This window comes from Protopterus annectens, chromosome 10.part0 (assembly GCF_019279795.1).
Source record: "Protopterus annectens isolate FY-2018-M chromosome 10.part0, PAN1.0, whole genome shotgun sequence".
In the NCBI taxonomy this organism is placed as follows: domain Eukaryota; kingdom Metazoa; phylum Chordata; order Ceratodontiformes; family Protopteridae; genus Protopterus; species Protopterus annectens.
The window spans coordinates 27,286,803-27,303,791 of NC_056744.1; the positions used below are offsets into that span (position 1 = coordinate 27,286,803).

Consider the following 16,989-nt stretch of genomic DNA (forward strand, 5'->3'; position numbering starts at 1 on the left):
GCTGAAGTGAAGCCGAATGGAAGAACCCTGAATTGATAATGACTGGCTCCGAGCCGGAAGCGGAGAAACCTCCTGGATCATCTGTCCATTAAAATGTGGTAGTATGCATCCTTGAGGTCTATGGAGCACATCCAGTCGCTCTCCCGCAGAAGAGGGAGGATAGATTGAAGAGTTACCATCCAGAACTTTTCCTTGGGAATAAACAGGTTCAGAGCGGAAAGGTCCAAGATGGGTCTGAGGTTCCCCATTTTCTTTGGCACCAAAAAGAACCTTGAGTAATAACCCAATCCGGACTGATCTGGGGGTACGGGCTGGATGGCTCTTTTTCTTAGCAGCTTTAAAATCTCTAAAGCCGCCGCCTCCCTCTGATCAGGTGGTACATCGGGGAGGTGTCTGGTTTTGGGGGGAAGATTCAGTAAAGAAATGACGTAACCTCTGAAAATGATGCGGAGCACCCATCGATCCATTGTAAGGGACTCCCAGTTTGACAGGTGCTCCGTCAACCGCCCCCCGACTGTCTCCGGAGAGGGACAATCGGGCAAGCCTTCAGGGCTGTTGCGCGGGTCTGTCCGAGAAAGGTTCTCTAGACCCGAAATTACACGGCCCCCCTCTGCCTCTGGGCCGGCGTCCACCTTGTCCTCCTCTGCCTTTAGAAAACGAGTGGTCCACAGCTGGATGGGATTGCTGAGACTTGCGGAACCACAGCTTCTTTTGTCCCCTCTGATTCCTGGAGAAGGATCTTTGGGGACTAGAGAAGAGGACTCCAACGGCAGACAGCGTCTTCCTGTCCTTTTCGCTTTGGACCAGCATATCGTGAATGGGCTTGCTGAAAAGAGCAGAACCGTCAAAGGGGGCGTTCGAGAAGGACGCCTTGAAGGGATCCGCGAAGTCGCAAAGACGGAGCCAGGCGTGACGTCGTAAGACAACCCCTGCTCCGCTGGCTCTAGCGGCTCCCTCCGAAGCATGAGAGAGGAGCCGCATAGACGTATTGGAGATGGATTTCAGAGTGGCCATTCGTGTCTTAAACACATTCCTGTCTCCAACCGACATGGACTCTGGGGGGGGGGGGGCTGCAGCGTATTCCTTGATCAAGTCTTGCTGTAGCCTGATGGTATGTGCCATATAGTTCAGCGCCCTTATAGAAAAGGTCGATGAAGCAAACATCCGCTTCCCAATCCGGTCCAACGCTCGAGATTCTTTATCTGGCGGGTGGACCAGGGAACTCTCCTGAGCGAGTTCTTTCTTGGTGGCCGCCACCACCAACATGGCATCAACAGGGGATCCTTTGGCTCATGATTGCCTATCTGTGGGGGGGCTTAGTATTTTGTCGGGACGCCTAGGTATTGGCTCCACGGTGTCGGGCTCCTTCCACGCCCTGGTGGTAATTAAGTCCACCATGGGGTCGGCCGGAGGGGTCACCCAGGAAGTAGTTGTGTCTGCCTCAAACGCCTCCAGGAACACGGATTCAGCAAAGGAAGGTTTTTGGGCAGACCACCCCTCCCTAATACGCAACATTTCCATGATGTCTCCATAGGAGACATCTTCAGGGGGTGACCTTGGGGAACCTTCCCTATCATCTAAGTCCGTGTCAGTGGTAATGGACTCGGGGGAGTCCAGGTGCCTCCTTTTACACTGACATTTCCGAGGAACCTCCTCGGTGGGGCTATCCGAAGAGGGCTCGTCCACGGGTTGTTGTTCCTCAACAGGAACTAGCTGGAGGGCTTGGGCAGGCTGTCCCGATGGTCGGATGATGGAAGACAGACCCTCATACAGTGGGGGTACGGGTGGATCCAACGTCCGAACCGGGGATCTGGAGGATCTCGACAGTACCCTCTCCACTACCTCAAAAGCCTAAGGAGAATCACCCTCGCCAGCCTCGGAGAGCAATCTCCTCGGCTCCGAGGAAGGGATTGGGGTCGAAGCCGAAGCAGTCGGCGCCGAGAGAGGTGCGCTCCGAAGCCAACAGCTCCGAAGATACAACTCCTCCCTCGGATCCGATGCTCGGCCCTCGGCCCCGAGAGCTTGGATCTGACAAGCTCGAGGGCATAGTCGGCGAAGAGACCAGCGCTATCGGCGCCAATTCCCTGGGTCCAAATGGGCACGGATCCGATGACTCCAAGATCCGAAAACGAGTCGGAGAAGGAGTGATCGGGGCAAACATGGGGGCCACACTCCCCCCTAGAAGGGGGGGAGGCAAGAGCACCCCCATCTGCATTTGGGTCTGTAAGAACCGACGCATCATCCAATCCATATCCACTTCGAAGATGCTTTTAGTTGACCTGGAAGAGGTAGTCGAGGCGGGCCTGGAGGGCTGCCTCGGCGACCTTGAGGGAGACCGATCTTCCTGCTATGGCGAGAAGCTAGGCGAACGGAGCTGAGAGGAGAAGGATCCGGATCAGTCTGAGGATACACTGAGGCCATTACAGCCAAACCCCAATAGGTGTGGATATGCATGTTTTAGCCTTATGACTTTGTCAGCATAGCATAAGTGGACTGTTTTACATTCAAAGGGTGAACCTTTATGAATCAAGAGACACTCAGACGCTGTCCGGCTCGATTTTCAGCTAGATTATCTTCTGCATGGAGACATGCGTGAATCGGCGAACCCTAACTGGGAAAAGCCGAAAGACACAACTAAACTATAAGTGCATGCTTATTAGATTCCCTTTACAATGAGGATATTTTTTATTTCCTGAATGTGCCATACTAATTACACAATCGTAAGGTGCAGTCACAGCAAAGCATAATGAAACAAGATAATGACACATGCACGACATATGAGTGCAAGCTATTTTTGTAAGAGGAAAAAGGGGAAAAAAAAGGTTTGCATCCATTTGTGTTTAGTCACCTGCTGCACTTTTAGACAACTCTCAAAGTGAGGTCTTTGTGCTGAGCTCCCATTTTTTTCAGTATTGTATTCCTGCCTGGGTTTGTTATACATCTCATTGAGTTTCTGCCAAGTTTCGTATTTCTTCTTGTTCTCACAGTATAATTTGTTGTCTCTGTGCCATTGTTTATGTCTTTCTCAGAGTTAAGATTCTTAATGGCCCAATATGGTTTGCGGTGTATTACATAGCTGCAGCTGAAACTGTTCAGCCTAACTTGCGGTTTATATCACCTATATCATGCATTTATCCTGGGTTACTATTGCAAGAGTAACTACATTTAAGAGCTGTAAAAATAAGTATTTAATCTTATTTACACTGAAAGCTATATCATAATTAGCATGTATCAGTTTCCATGTGAAACATTGTTTCCTGTCCAAAATTACTTCTGAGACAGAAATGTGTAAGAACTCTGCAATTTTTTTAGATCTTATTGGTGGTATTTTGCATTTATGGTGCATAAATTTTGAATTTCTAAAGTAAAGAAGAAATGTTCACCAGGTTAAAAACAGACTTATAACTCCAGCAGTTAGTAATATTCTGTGCCAGTTAGTAATATCCTTTGCCAGACATGTTTGATTTAAAATCTACAGCATGAAACTCTTCTAAAATCGTCTAAACATTTTTTGAACTTTACTAAAGTTACAAGGGTGATTTATATAAGCTAATTAATGGGCTGTAGGTGCTGGATTGTGAGACTAGAGTAAGAGGTTTGGGAGGATGTGTGGACTGTGATTATGGACCATTTCCTTTACTTAGGAAAAATGTGGATGACTGGATTAATTACTGCTGCATGGCATAATGGTATTTGTTGGGCAGTAAACACAGCATTTTGAGTGTTCTTTTTCCATTCAGCAAACTTTATATTGGAACTTCAGCTGTTGTCTGGAACAGTATGGCTTAGCACCAAGTACTGTCAGCCTAATCTAAAATCTAAGTAAGTGCTGAGACACAACACTTTATTTTAGAATCAAAGATACAGTTTGTAGCAGGTATGGCTTATCAGTCTGCACCATTTGCTTGCTCTGAAAATTATACAGCTGATGTGGCAGATTGGGCATCATCAGTATCATGTTTAGTAAAGATTATTGGTTGAGGTGTTGAATAGCAGCATTAGGTAGAGATTTTTTTTATTCAGGGTAGATACTTAGAAGAATGTACAGTTCAGTTATCCTGAAAATGTTCTCATGTTGCACCTCATTTCAGAATCACAGCTATGAGCTGGAGCACATTGGATTGGTATGATGTACTGTATTATGTCAGTGTTGTAGTTTAGAGTGGGAGAAGGCAGAAGCATTTATTTTTCTATCACCCTAGATTCTCCATTAGGAGGATGCTCAGTCGAATACTCTTCTGAAAGCTCCTTTGTTTAATTTCTCCAAGTCTTTTAGGTTTCTAATACCATGATGGAAATGGACCCTATTCCTAAGACAAGGATATGATTAAAGTTCATGAAATTAGTATTGTTTCAGTCTTTGATGTTAACCAAAACTGCAAATAGCACCAGCAATATTCTCGGAACTGAATTCATTCAGAGTTCCAAGTATTGGTAGCATATTTAAATAAGACTGCAAATTATTTTGACTAGACCTGTTGCTCCTACCACTACTGGATCTGTGTAGGTAACATGTTGTTGTCATTTCTGCCTGCAAATCGGGGTATATTATAAGACACTGCAATGATTATAAGACTCCCTATGCTGTGGAACAAAATCCCGGTACATGTGAGGCAGAGCACCTCGCTGGCTTTGTTCAAGAGAAATCTTGACCAATGGATGGGAGATCGCAGGTATACCCCAGGGATCACCTCAGTGTCACTGCTTGACAGAGGCACAGCTAAATAATGGGCATAGTATCCTTCAAACTAAAGGGGTGGCGAAAGTCACAAAACTCTGGGCTAGGCTTATAAATGCCCTAGGGCAGATAGCCTATTATGAACCTATGATCAACGCTACTTTTGTCTTTTTTCCTGGCCTAATATGGTTGGTATTCTCCCATCTATTTTTTTAGCTGTTGGTGATGAGTGATCCCATGTGATACAAACATCATCATTCTCTACAATGCTCTGGGGTTCATATTTCCACTGTTTCTCAACTACTACATTATTGTAGTGTTTGCACAATCCCCAATACAACAGTCTTGCCACACTATTATTTCTTTTAGTATACAGGCCCATGGCAATGAGTGTATCACCCCTAACAACAATAAGTGCGACTGTTTCCAGGGCTTTGACCATGGCACAATATTTATACCATTTATTTTCTTCATATCTGATCCTTCTCATATGCTTTCATTTTTTGGGCACATTCAGTTTCTGTCTGATTTTTGTTTACTTCTGCTTTGATTTCCTTTCCCACTTGACACCAATATGTTTCTGCTAATCTAAGCAGGGAAGACATTCTCCGACTCCTTCTCCTTGTGTGTAAGAGGATATCCCCTTTGTTAGGATGCCAGTAATGGCACAAGCAATACCTTATCTTATATATGCATGAGATTTGACATTTTAGGCTTCAGAAGTCATTCACCATATCCTTTAATTCTTCTTATATGTACAACCTACATGGAAAAAAATGTCCTGTTTAACAATGGAAATATGCTGATCATCCAAGGCTAGTTTTGGGCACATGTGTTCAGACAGGTAGGTGTGCATTGGTCAAGATCAGGGAAGAGAAATATTCCAGCAGATATTTTGTAATATTTGACAAACACCAGGCAAGATTTTAGCCAGGTCGAAATTTTAACAGTTTACAGATACCGACATTTGAAGCATATCTGATGGTTATTAATGTTAGAAGCATTAATAGTATATTTTTTCTAATTGGAAAACTAGCTACATTCCCACAAGATTCATCGTGTTACTGTTTGTAACAATGACTGCAAACAAGTTCTGTCAGGGTATAAATGTGTGTGTGGGTGTGTGTGTCTGTTGCGTGGGCATTATATGACTGACTTCAATACTTGGCTTACTTTCTGGTGTGTTTCCAGGGGGATTCAATATTGGTCAGCATGGGAGTACAAGGGTATCAGACCATATTACTTAGCAAATGATGGTCTGTACCTGCACCTTATTGGGTAATTGATATTTAATTTTTATTCCACAGGACCTTCTGATGTAGACAAACAATTGTTATACGACTCATTCCTCATTGCTTGGTATGTTGCTAACAAATAGGTGGGAGGATGGGCTCAATAATAACTTTCATACTGTTTTTGCTGAGTAAGTGAATGGCAGAAGACAAGCTATCTAGTTTGACATTTCTGTGTGTCTTATTATTATTAATATGATTATAGTGAGTAGTTGCCTGAGTGAGATAAAGGTTATTACAGATTGACTAGTGACAGCATGGAGCTACCATATTTTTATGCATTTCTCCCGGCTTTGTCAGTCGTGTGGAATTTAGGTGGGAGGAAGGGCACACCAATATGTAAGTGCTGTACTATTTGACAGACCATGGCCTTATAACACATTATGACTGTGTTGCATAACACCTGCAGAAGGTAATATAATGAATGGCAGCAATTATCACCTGTGTCTGGGTATGCATAACTTTGCAAGTCATTAGCACAGTGCAGCTTGCATAACTTTGCAGGTCATTAGCACACTGCAGTTACAATATAGTACTGAGTCATTGTCACTTTTCAGGTAAAACTGCCAGCAGCTGTCACTGTTATTCACATAAACAGAAGTCATTGTCACACTGATGAATGCACGACTAACATTTGGCTCTTTCTCCACTTGCAGTGATTGCAATACACCCCCACCCCTCCACACTACTTTCATTTATGTCATGTATACAATTACAAGAAATGTCAGCAGTCTAGGAGGAAAAATGTAGACATTACATCTTCAATTGCTGTTTTTTCATGAGAAAGTGTCTGGAATAACAGGATTTGTGGTGTACTTTATGAAGAATTTGAGTATATATATTATTATTGACTGCCTTGCATCCTCTCATTTGACAGAAAATCAATGACAATATCCAAACTCATGTGTTGTATTTATTTGAGACTATTCTGCACTGCTGTGGTAAATTATTTCCTTTGCTTTTGAACTATGAAGCCATTCTGTTGAGTTATTGATTATAGTCTTGCTCATTTATTTATCATTAAATATATACCTCCCTTTGTCAGTGAGATCTGTTTGGTGAGCTACGCAGGGTGTACAGTAGCTGGGAATATCATATATATATATATATATATATATATATATATATATATATATATATATATATATATATATATATATATATATATATATCTATATACACACACACACACACGTGTATGCAGATATATATATATATATATATATACATATATATATATATACATACATATATATATATATATATATATATAGATATGTACACACACATATATATATATATATATATATATATATATATATATATATATATATAAAGATATAAATATATAGATATGTACACACACACACATATATATATATATATATATATATATATATATATAAAGATATAAATATATAGATATGTACACACACACACACACACACACACACATATATATATATATATATATATATATATATATATAGAAATATAGAGATAGGTGCATTGCTTTTCACGTACCTCTGTGCAGGTATATTACATCAGAATGTTGTATTGCATTGTGTTTTTCAGGTGTGATTTCAAGTGTAAAGCAACACAGCCACCACCAAAGATGCCATCTGTTGAGGAGAAAGCAAGCAGCATTTACCTGTTGGGTGAGGAAACTGACTGTGATGGTTGTAGCAGTGGTTCAGACAATGGTATGCACCTTGATGTACCACATAATGCCAACCAGAGTGAGGATGATGATTATGACTCAGAGGATGACATTCCACTCACACGTCTGCGTGAAAAGGCCATTGCCTGTGATACGGAAGATGCCCCTGTGCCCGCCATTCCTGAAAGACCACTACGAGTTGCCAAAGTAGACATGACCAGTAATTATGACACTGACCATGACAGTGAGGATGAGGTGCCACTTGCACACCTAAGGAAGGTGCCCACACACAATGGCCACCAAGTGCATTCAGAGTATGATGCAGATGATGACTTGCCTTTATCTGTGTTCACGAAAGCACGTGGTCTGACTGAAACAACTATGCAGTCCTCCATAGTGCATGGCACTGCAAGTGCCGACAAGTGAGTGGATGTGCCTTCGACTGTGCATGATGTGAGAAGTAGTCCAGAGTATGGTGATTGGGATGGAGAAAATCCTCTAGATACAAGTCCAATTTGCTCCTTGTCAGACAATGTTATGGGTGTGCCTCAACAGGTAGCATGTGTCAGCAGTTCACTACCAACTGCAAGCAGTACAGTTGCTACTGGCATTGAGAGAGCATCATCTCTCAACCCTTCAGCCCTTCCCAACTGTTCCTTGCAACCCAGTCAGGTACGACGAGCATGCCCACCACGTAAGATCACGTGGGAAAAACACCTCCAAACTTTACACATTGAGGAATTTGTGGGGCCAGTAGGACCAATAAATCACTTGGGCTCAGATAGCACAGAGATGGACTTCCTGAATTTGATGTTCCCAGAGGAGCTATACATCCTTATTGCTAATGAAACTAATCGCTATGCTGCACAGAGGCAGGCCGCAGCAGGCAAGGTTGATATGAGGTGGAGTCCTGTTTGCCTAGGAGACATACGCACATTTCTAGGTGTCAGAACATACATGTCTATTGTACATGTTCCTGAATTGAGGCAGTACTGGGAAACGCACCATGTATATGGTCGCTTCCCAATAGCAGAGTACATGACCAGAGATAGGTTTGAAAAGCGTCAGCAGTACTTCCACTGCAACGATAACAGCCTGAGCCTACCACAGGGCTCTGGGGGTCATGACAAGCTACATCACGTACGGCCAATACTGGATGCAGTACTTCATGCATGCAGGACACGTTACAATGTGCATCGTGAGGTGGCTGTAGGCGAAGCCATGGTTGGCTTCCGTGGACGCTTGACTTTTAGACAGTTTATGCCTGGTAAGCCCGAGAAGTATGGCATTAAGGTGTGGGTGTTGGCAGACTCGACCAACGGGTATGTACGTGAATTCCAGGTATACACTGGAAAAACCGAGCAGAATACAGAAGTCGGGCTGGCACACAGAGTTGTGGTTGACTTAACTAGGGGACTGATTGGCAAGAAGCATCACATTTACTTTGATAACTTCTTTACCTCTGTTCCGCTGGCACAGCAATTGCTGAAAGATGATCTATACTGTTGTGGAACCATGCGCACCAATAGGTCAGGATGGCCTCTAACATTCAACAGACAGGCCATTGGAAAAGCAGCTCGAGGCTACTAGAAGCAATTGCAGAGTGGACCACTGTTAGCTACTGAATGGAAGGATAGCAAACCAGTATTCCTCCTGTCAACTAACTGTAACCCAACCTTGCCAGTCTCCAGCACATACAGGAGAAAGCGTGATGGAAGAAAGGCATCGGTGCCATGTCCACCAGTTGTAAGCATGTACAACAGTTACATGAATGGGGTGGACCGAGCAGATCAGCTCAGGACACAGTATCCCAGTGCCAGAAAGGCCCGCAAATGGTGGCTCAATGTCAATGCTTTCATTATACTCCGTGAAAGTATCAGCCTTCAGCAACTGTCACACTCTGGACGTGCTATTCCAGCAACACAGTTACAGTTCTGAAGGAACCTAGGCTTGCATCTACTTGCCAGTTACATGAAGAGGAAAAGATGCACTGAGATTACTGTCCCAGAGGCTGTGAGCCGATTTGAGCATGGCTCTCACTTTCCGGTGAAATGGCGTAAATCAAGATGCAAAAACTGTGCCAGCAAGGGTAAATGTGCTGAGCCATCATGGGGGTGCCGACTTGCAAGGTCAACCTGCGTGTCGAATGCTTTGGTGAGTACCATGGCCATAAATTTCTCCCATAGTGCTGTTGTCATAGCTTTTGACATGTTGCCTTGATGTAGCTCTCCACTCAGTCTCCCTCCCATCAGGTGTAGTCAATGTATGTAGGTCAGGGCAACAGGGTTTACATTAGCTCCTCCCTTCCACTCCTAATGGCCACTGCCGAAAGGACACATGTAAATGGAAAAGGCAGAGGTAAAGCAGAATGCCTCACCTGTTTTTTCAGTGTACATGTGACCTTTCTGTGCCCTCATGTCAGTTAGCAGCCAAGCCCTTCAGCACCAATGCCAGGAAGGTCCCTCTTCAGTTTTTTTTGCCCACTGCTCTTAGGTTGGTGGGTGCATCGCGGGGGGCATACCCAGCCAGCATGGATCTTGTGATCCACCGGGATCACAGTTGGGAACTTGGAAACTCTTCAGCTCAGTCCCATTGTGCTGCTCTCCTAGGTAAGCATGGGCTTGGGTGTGCCACTGTGATGAATTGTTTCCCTCCGGGAAAGGACACATGCAAAGACACAGCCTGGGTCAGTCTTGGTCTTTTGACATGTTGCCTTGATGCAGCTCTCCACTCAGTCTCCCTCCCTTCAGGTGTAGTCAGTGTATGTAGGTGAGGGTAGTAAATGTATGAAGGTCAGGACAGCAATTAGTGAGTTACTTCAGTCCCTCATCCCTTAGGTCCATTGCTGAATGGGCACATGTAAAGAGAAAAGGCAGAGGTAAGGCAGACTGCTGACACTGAAGGAGGTCATGAGACCATAGTGGTATCAGCAGTCTGAGTGGGCAGCCAGCACAGCCATGGGACACTATAGATAACCAACATCTGGAGCCCCATGCCTGTCCTTGGCATATTAGTGGAGCGGCGGTCCTTACGTTTACATGTGCCCTGGCTGTGCACCCTTGTCAGTGTCCACCCATGCTTTATTTCAGATAAGGTAAGACTGTCTCCTGTCTTTGGCATCACCGCGGAAGATGTTTACCTGTTCAGAACGGATGGCATTCACCTAACTGAGGAGGGCATTGCGTTGTTCTTGACCAACCTCCAAAATGGCGTGAGGAGAGCCATGCAAGATTGCTAACATGCAGCTTGTGAGAAGAATGGAAAACACCCATGACCAAGTCGGACCAATATAGGAAGTAAAACACTATGATGAAATGTGTTGTGTAAAATTCATTTCTCTGAGCTTGGCAAACGACTCTTATGGAAATTATGAATGTTTTCATCTTTTGGTAAATAACTTTGCAAGGGAGACTCTGAATGTGCCAAGTAATATCTCATTGTGAAGAAAGTATTGCTATTTCCAACATGGTAAAATAATTGTGCCTGTATGTTTGACACATGTGCAGATATCAAAGATTGTTTCGGACTTAGGTTATGGAAATTATGATTTTTTTTCATATTTTGCTAAATAACTTTACAAGGGAGCATCTGAATGTGCTAAGTAATACGTCATTTTGAAAAGATTATTTATAGTTCTAACATGGTAAAAGAATTGGGCCTGTATGTTGTACACATGTGCAGACATCAATGTTTGTTTCAGACTTAGGTTATGGAAATGATGATTTTTTTTCATATTTTGGTAAATAACTTTGCAAGGCAGCACCTGAATGTAATAAGTAATACCTTATTTCGAAGACAGTACTGATAGTTCTAACATGGAAAAAGAATGGTGCCTGTATGTTGTACTCATGTGCAGATATCAAAGTTTGTTTCGGACTTAGGTTATGGAAATTATGATTTTTTTCATATTTTGGTAAATAACTTTGCAAGGGAGCATCTGAATGTGCTAAGTAATACCTCATTTCGAAGACCGTACTGATAGTTCTAACATGGTAAAAGAATGGTGCCTGTATGTTCTACTCATAGGTAGATATCAAGGTTTGTTTGGAATTAGGTTATGGAAATTATGATTTTATTTCATATTTTTGTAAATAACTTTGCAAGGGAGCATGTCAGTGTGCCAAGTAATACCTCATTTTGAAGACAGTGTTACTCCTTACAACATGGTAAAAGAACTATGTCTGTGCACTCTACACATGTACAGATATCACAGTTTGTTTAGTCTTGTACGATTATGAAAATTATACATTTACAATATTTTTCATTATTATGCCCATATCTTTGCAAGGGAGCATGGTGATCACACAAATGATGCATCATTTTGAAGCTGACCTTCAGATGCACAACTTCTACACTGATATGTAGGCTCTGTCTGTTACAGGTGATGAGATATTATGCTTTGTTTATTTATCAATTATGACAAATATATATTAATCATATTTCTGTGAATATCTCAAGAAAGGGACATCACACAGTAATGGTTAAGGTATCATTTTAAAGCTGACATTCATATTAACAAATTACATTCAAATTGTATGGGTCTGCATGGTACATTGACCAAGATATTGTGCTTTGTTTTTCCAAAAAGGTAAAAAATATACACAATATCAGCATTCCTTGCCAAATATTTAATAATGACTTTGATATACACTATCAACATTTACACTGTTGGAAAGGTCAGTGTCTGCTGAACAACTTTTGCAATTACATTTTTAGTCTAGCTCTTATAGTTAAAGAGTTATGAACATTTGTTTTCTGTATGGTTTTACAAATGGATTTTCTGAAAATGAGCCCAGGCTGCACTGTTGTTCCTATGGTGGAATTAAGCAGGCAGCTTTTCCTGAGCTGCTCCGGAGTGAATGAGTTAATATGGCAACACTGTTATAAAGATAAAGGAATGAGAAGGAAACCATACTTAGTTTACCAAAGAGGCATGAATGCATGACAACAGAAAGATCCAAAAGAAAATGGAAATTGGGAAGGGGAGTAGGATAAACCACAAGGATAAGGACAGCTGAAAACAAACTCAAGTACTGCAAGAAAGGTGGATAACAAATTGCTGTTTACAGGACAAAGGAATAAACAGCCAGTTTAATGACGGAGAAGAGACAGTTCTTCACACTGTCTGCATTAAGTGCAGCTGAAAACCAAACCATGAACTACAAGAAATTTATTTTATTTATTTTATTTTACATTTGTTAACCGGGGGTTCTGACTGAGCCGAAAAGTCCCTTTTTCAGCAGAGACCTGGGGAGAAAAGCTTCACAAAGAAAAATTACAGACACATTTAGTTATTTAGACATGATCAGTATACACACAAATTACAAGAGACATGTTTTTACAGTGGTATGCGGCACATAAACAGTTACAGTGGAGAGAACAAACAAAAAAATATTAATTTTAAAAATAAAGGTAATTAATAGATTTGTGGTGTACTGCTGAAATTTGGAACATAGGTTGAATACATACATAGTACACAGGTACAGTACATACACTGTAGATTAGCCAGTCTTTGTGAGTAAGATTAAAAACTATTATCAAGTGCTCTAGATTTAGTATGTATATGTTATCTGCTTTCACTAGCCTGGGGAGCAATCATGGCACTGCCAACTTTGCTTGAGATGTTGCCTGATGAGGTCTCAGGAAATGTGGATAACGTATTGCTGCGGACACAGAAAGAAGAATAAAGAGCTGGCCTAAAGAAAGAGAAGAGGTAAACAAAGGCAATAATTTAGTCAGTTCTTCCTCTTGTCTCCTTATCTCCATCTTCATTTAAGAAAGAAGGCTACTATGCAGAAAGGGGATAAGGAAACAACTGTGAGGGCAAAGTGTTCACAACAGGCAGTCTACCAAAAACTGGTAAAGACCATGGAAGGCAAGGAAGAAGGGCCACATAAACCACCACTGAAAATTACAAGGATACCTGCAATGGTGTTAGCAACACACTGACAAAAAAACAACAAAAGGTTTAGTGACAAGATGGGAAGTGCTGAGAGACTGGAAGAAGGCCCAGATGGTGGCCACACACAAGGGGGAAGCAGGAAACCCCTTGAAATTACAAACTGATCAGTTTTATCTTAGCAGCATAAGGAGATATAAAAGAATCTCACAGACAGCCTAGTGGTATCCATGGGAAAGCATCCAGTTGAAGGGCATCACCCAGCAGCAGCATACAGATAAATAATTCTGCCAGATAAACACTCTTATTCTACAAGTGGATGAAAGTATACTTGTTGCACAACTAGGCATCTGTTTCTGTTTTCTGCAGCACACTAATAAGTAAGCTGGAGAAGACAGTGCTGGAAGAAGGTTCTTTAACTGGCTGAAAGAAAGACTCACAGGCAAAACCTAATGGGACTCTACCCAGAAGTAGCCCATGACTAGCTGGGTAGCACAGAACATAGTTCAGTTTTGGAGTATTGCTCTTTCAGTGTGCTCATACTGGATACAGTGAGAAGAATGGAAAACTGGGTTAATATAGCCACATATCAGAACGAGGAATGGGTGAGATGGCAGACGATAGAAAGCCAGCCAAATAAGGGAATTGGGGAAAGTAAACTATGGCAATTAAAGCTGAACATCAAAAGCATAAAGTGCAATAAATGGGCATATAACAACTTTGATGTCAAACTGTGTTAAAAGAGGACTGAACTAAAAAAAAGATGGATCAGGAGGAGGACCTAATGTTAGTTATACTCAAAGTAAGAAAGCGGTAGTGTGCTACGCTGTATTTTGCAAAACTGGACTCCAAGAATTCCAGAGGTCACACTGTCATACCCTTCAAAATAATACTGAACCTCTAGCTGGAGTCCTGCATATTATTTCAGCAGACCACAAAAGGACAAGAAAAATGCAACACTAAGAAGGATGGAGTGAAAGACAACCAGAGTGAGATGTGCAATGAGCATCTGACATTTAAAACAAAAAAAGGCCATAAAGATTAGGCTAGTGGCTTGGAATCAAGAAAGGATAGAAGCATAATATGGGCACAAAACATCTTGAAGAGTAAATTAAGAGCAGAAGCTAGTAACTTCTGTTAAAGCTCTAGAGTAAACCACGTTTTTCTGAGGCAGATGGTGAATGTTCATAATGATTAATGGGTGGTGGGCAGTAAGACCACAAGTACCCATACAAGAAAGCTTGTGAGAGATGGAGGAGTGAGAATAGTATCTAGAGGGAAGGGAAAGTAGCACAGAGCTAACTGCATGACATGGACAGACAGCACAGATAAACCTGTGTTGTGTGTGTGTGTGTGTGTATGTGTGTACATTAAATTCAAATTATAGTACAGGATGTTACATACAAGGTTGATGAAGCAAGTTACAAACTTCACTCAGTGGATAAAGCAGCATACATCAAGATGGGATGCGAGAAGGAGAACTGCTTCTTGTGCCTTACCTGCAGTCGTGACACTGGCGGTAGTAGTGCTTGTAGATGTTGTGCTTGTAGTTGTACCACCTTTCTTTGTTCCAGTTACAAATTCAATCTGGGAGAGAGACAGGCAAATGTATTAATCCAGTTTCTGTTACTACTCACCACCTGCACTTGTCAATTAAAAGATGTTTCCAAGTAGTACTGACGGTAAAATGGCAGACTACTGAGACACTTTCATTCTAGTGCAGAAGCAAGGTTACACCAGAGTTAAACAACTTACACTCCTACTTACTGGGACAAATGAGAAGACAGCAACTGAGACACATATGTACACAAACAGAGCACATCACCATGATACTTCCAATTATGAAAACCTTCCATCGTTACTGTTCAGTCATTCAACAGATTCTACAAAATGTTCAACTCTACATCATTTGACAGTCAGACTTGAAATGTTTCAGTTTAGTACACTGAAGTTTATCGTAAAAGGTTCACTGCTTTAGGTAAGGTTCTTGCTCCCCTCCTCCAAATAAGGATAATATAAATTCTGCCTTCAAAAGTGTACAGTCTTCTTTAACTAAGCTCTCTGTCTCTGAGTGCCTACAAAAAACGTGAGGTCAAAGGGAAGAATGAAAATGTACAAGCTGCAGGTCTGAAACTTGGACTCAAGACATTTAATATACGTATCTTAGCAGGGATTAAGAAACATTCTAGAAATAATTGTATTGCATTTTTTTCTCTCCTGTTGCTTTAAACATGTTTATCTTTGAGATGCAAGACTTGAATAGCTTTTGTGGACCATTGCTTCTCAACAGCAAAGCCAAATGAGATTCATAATTTCTGAGTTTTTATTATTATGTCTGGGTCCAACAGCCATTAAATCTGATCCCATTATCACCTGATTAAACAGCACAGATCTAATGCACTTCTAATATGGTCCAAGAAATCAGAAGGCCTAATGTACTATTTGTTTCAGCTTTTTGCAGTAGATACATACCAACTCTACTTTGTATGTCCGAACTTCTCGAACTTAAATAAAAAAATAAAAAAAAACTGCCCTTGGAAATTAAACAACTTTCTTTATGGGTAGTCCTTGCTAGAAAAATCCTAGACAATATCTCTCATCTAGTAGTATATTGGGATTTAATGACTAGGCTTGCAAAGACACTTAGGTCAATAGCCTAATAACATCCTACGAGCCTATGAACCTAATTCCTCTTTATGTAGTGCCTTAAACTGTAGACAACTGTCCTCTAAAGTAGTGGTGATAAGCTACCGAAAACAACCCTAAAGCTTTCAAGATATCAGAGTAAGACCGAACGTTCCAGAATGGTAACTGCATGGCTCATCTCCTCTGAACACTTTCCAAGGATGACAGGTAGGTAGGAGGAAGGATAGCATACATAGGTTCATAGGTTTATACTAGGCTATCTGCCCTGGGGCAATTATAAGCCTAGCCCGATTCTGTATGGCTTACGCCACCCCTTGATTTGAGTATACTGTGCCCTTTTTAAGGTTTAGTTTACTGTGCCTCTGTCTAATAGTGACACGGGAGTAATCCCTGGGACAAACCTACGATCCCCCATCCACCTATCGAGATTCTTCTTGAAGAGATTCAGTGAGGTGCTCTGCCTCACATGAACTGGAATTCTATTCCAGAGCGAAGGGAGCCTCTGGGTTATGAACCTGTCCCTCCAGCAAGTTCTATTTATTTTTGTGCTGAAGTTCAAGTCCCTCGAGCGTGTGGCTCTAAGGGATTTATTTTTACTGAGGTGGAGCATGTCCATTAATTCTGGATTTGACATAGCTTTGTATGTCAGGCATAGATCGCCTCGAAGTAGGCGGTATGCAACTGAGTAGAGCTGGAGTTGTTTTAACCGAGCAGCATATGGCATCTGTTTGAGACCCTTGATCCTCTTGGTGAGATACTTTTGGGGTCTTTCTAATTGCTGCAGGTGTCGGGTAAGGTACATCCCAAAAGGGGC

The 16,989-nt window shown here is 41.9% G+C and overlaps 1 protein-coding gene across 1 annotated transcript in view; it reads right to left on the reverse strand.

The window, feature by feature from the left end:
- LOC122812918 (SAP30 binding protein) overlaps nucleotides 1-16,989 on the reverse strand; it is a 1,615,174-nt gene that overhangs the window by 93,673 nt on the left and 1,504,512 nt on the right. The window contains exon 11 of the mRNA XM_044084976.1: nucleotides 15,029-15,116. Within this exon, the coding sequence (XP_043940911.1) occupies nucleotides 15,029-15,116 (88 nt within the window). The remainder of the gene's footprint in view (nucleotides 1-15,028; nucleotides 15,117-16,989) is intronic.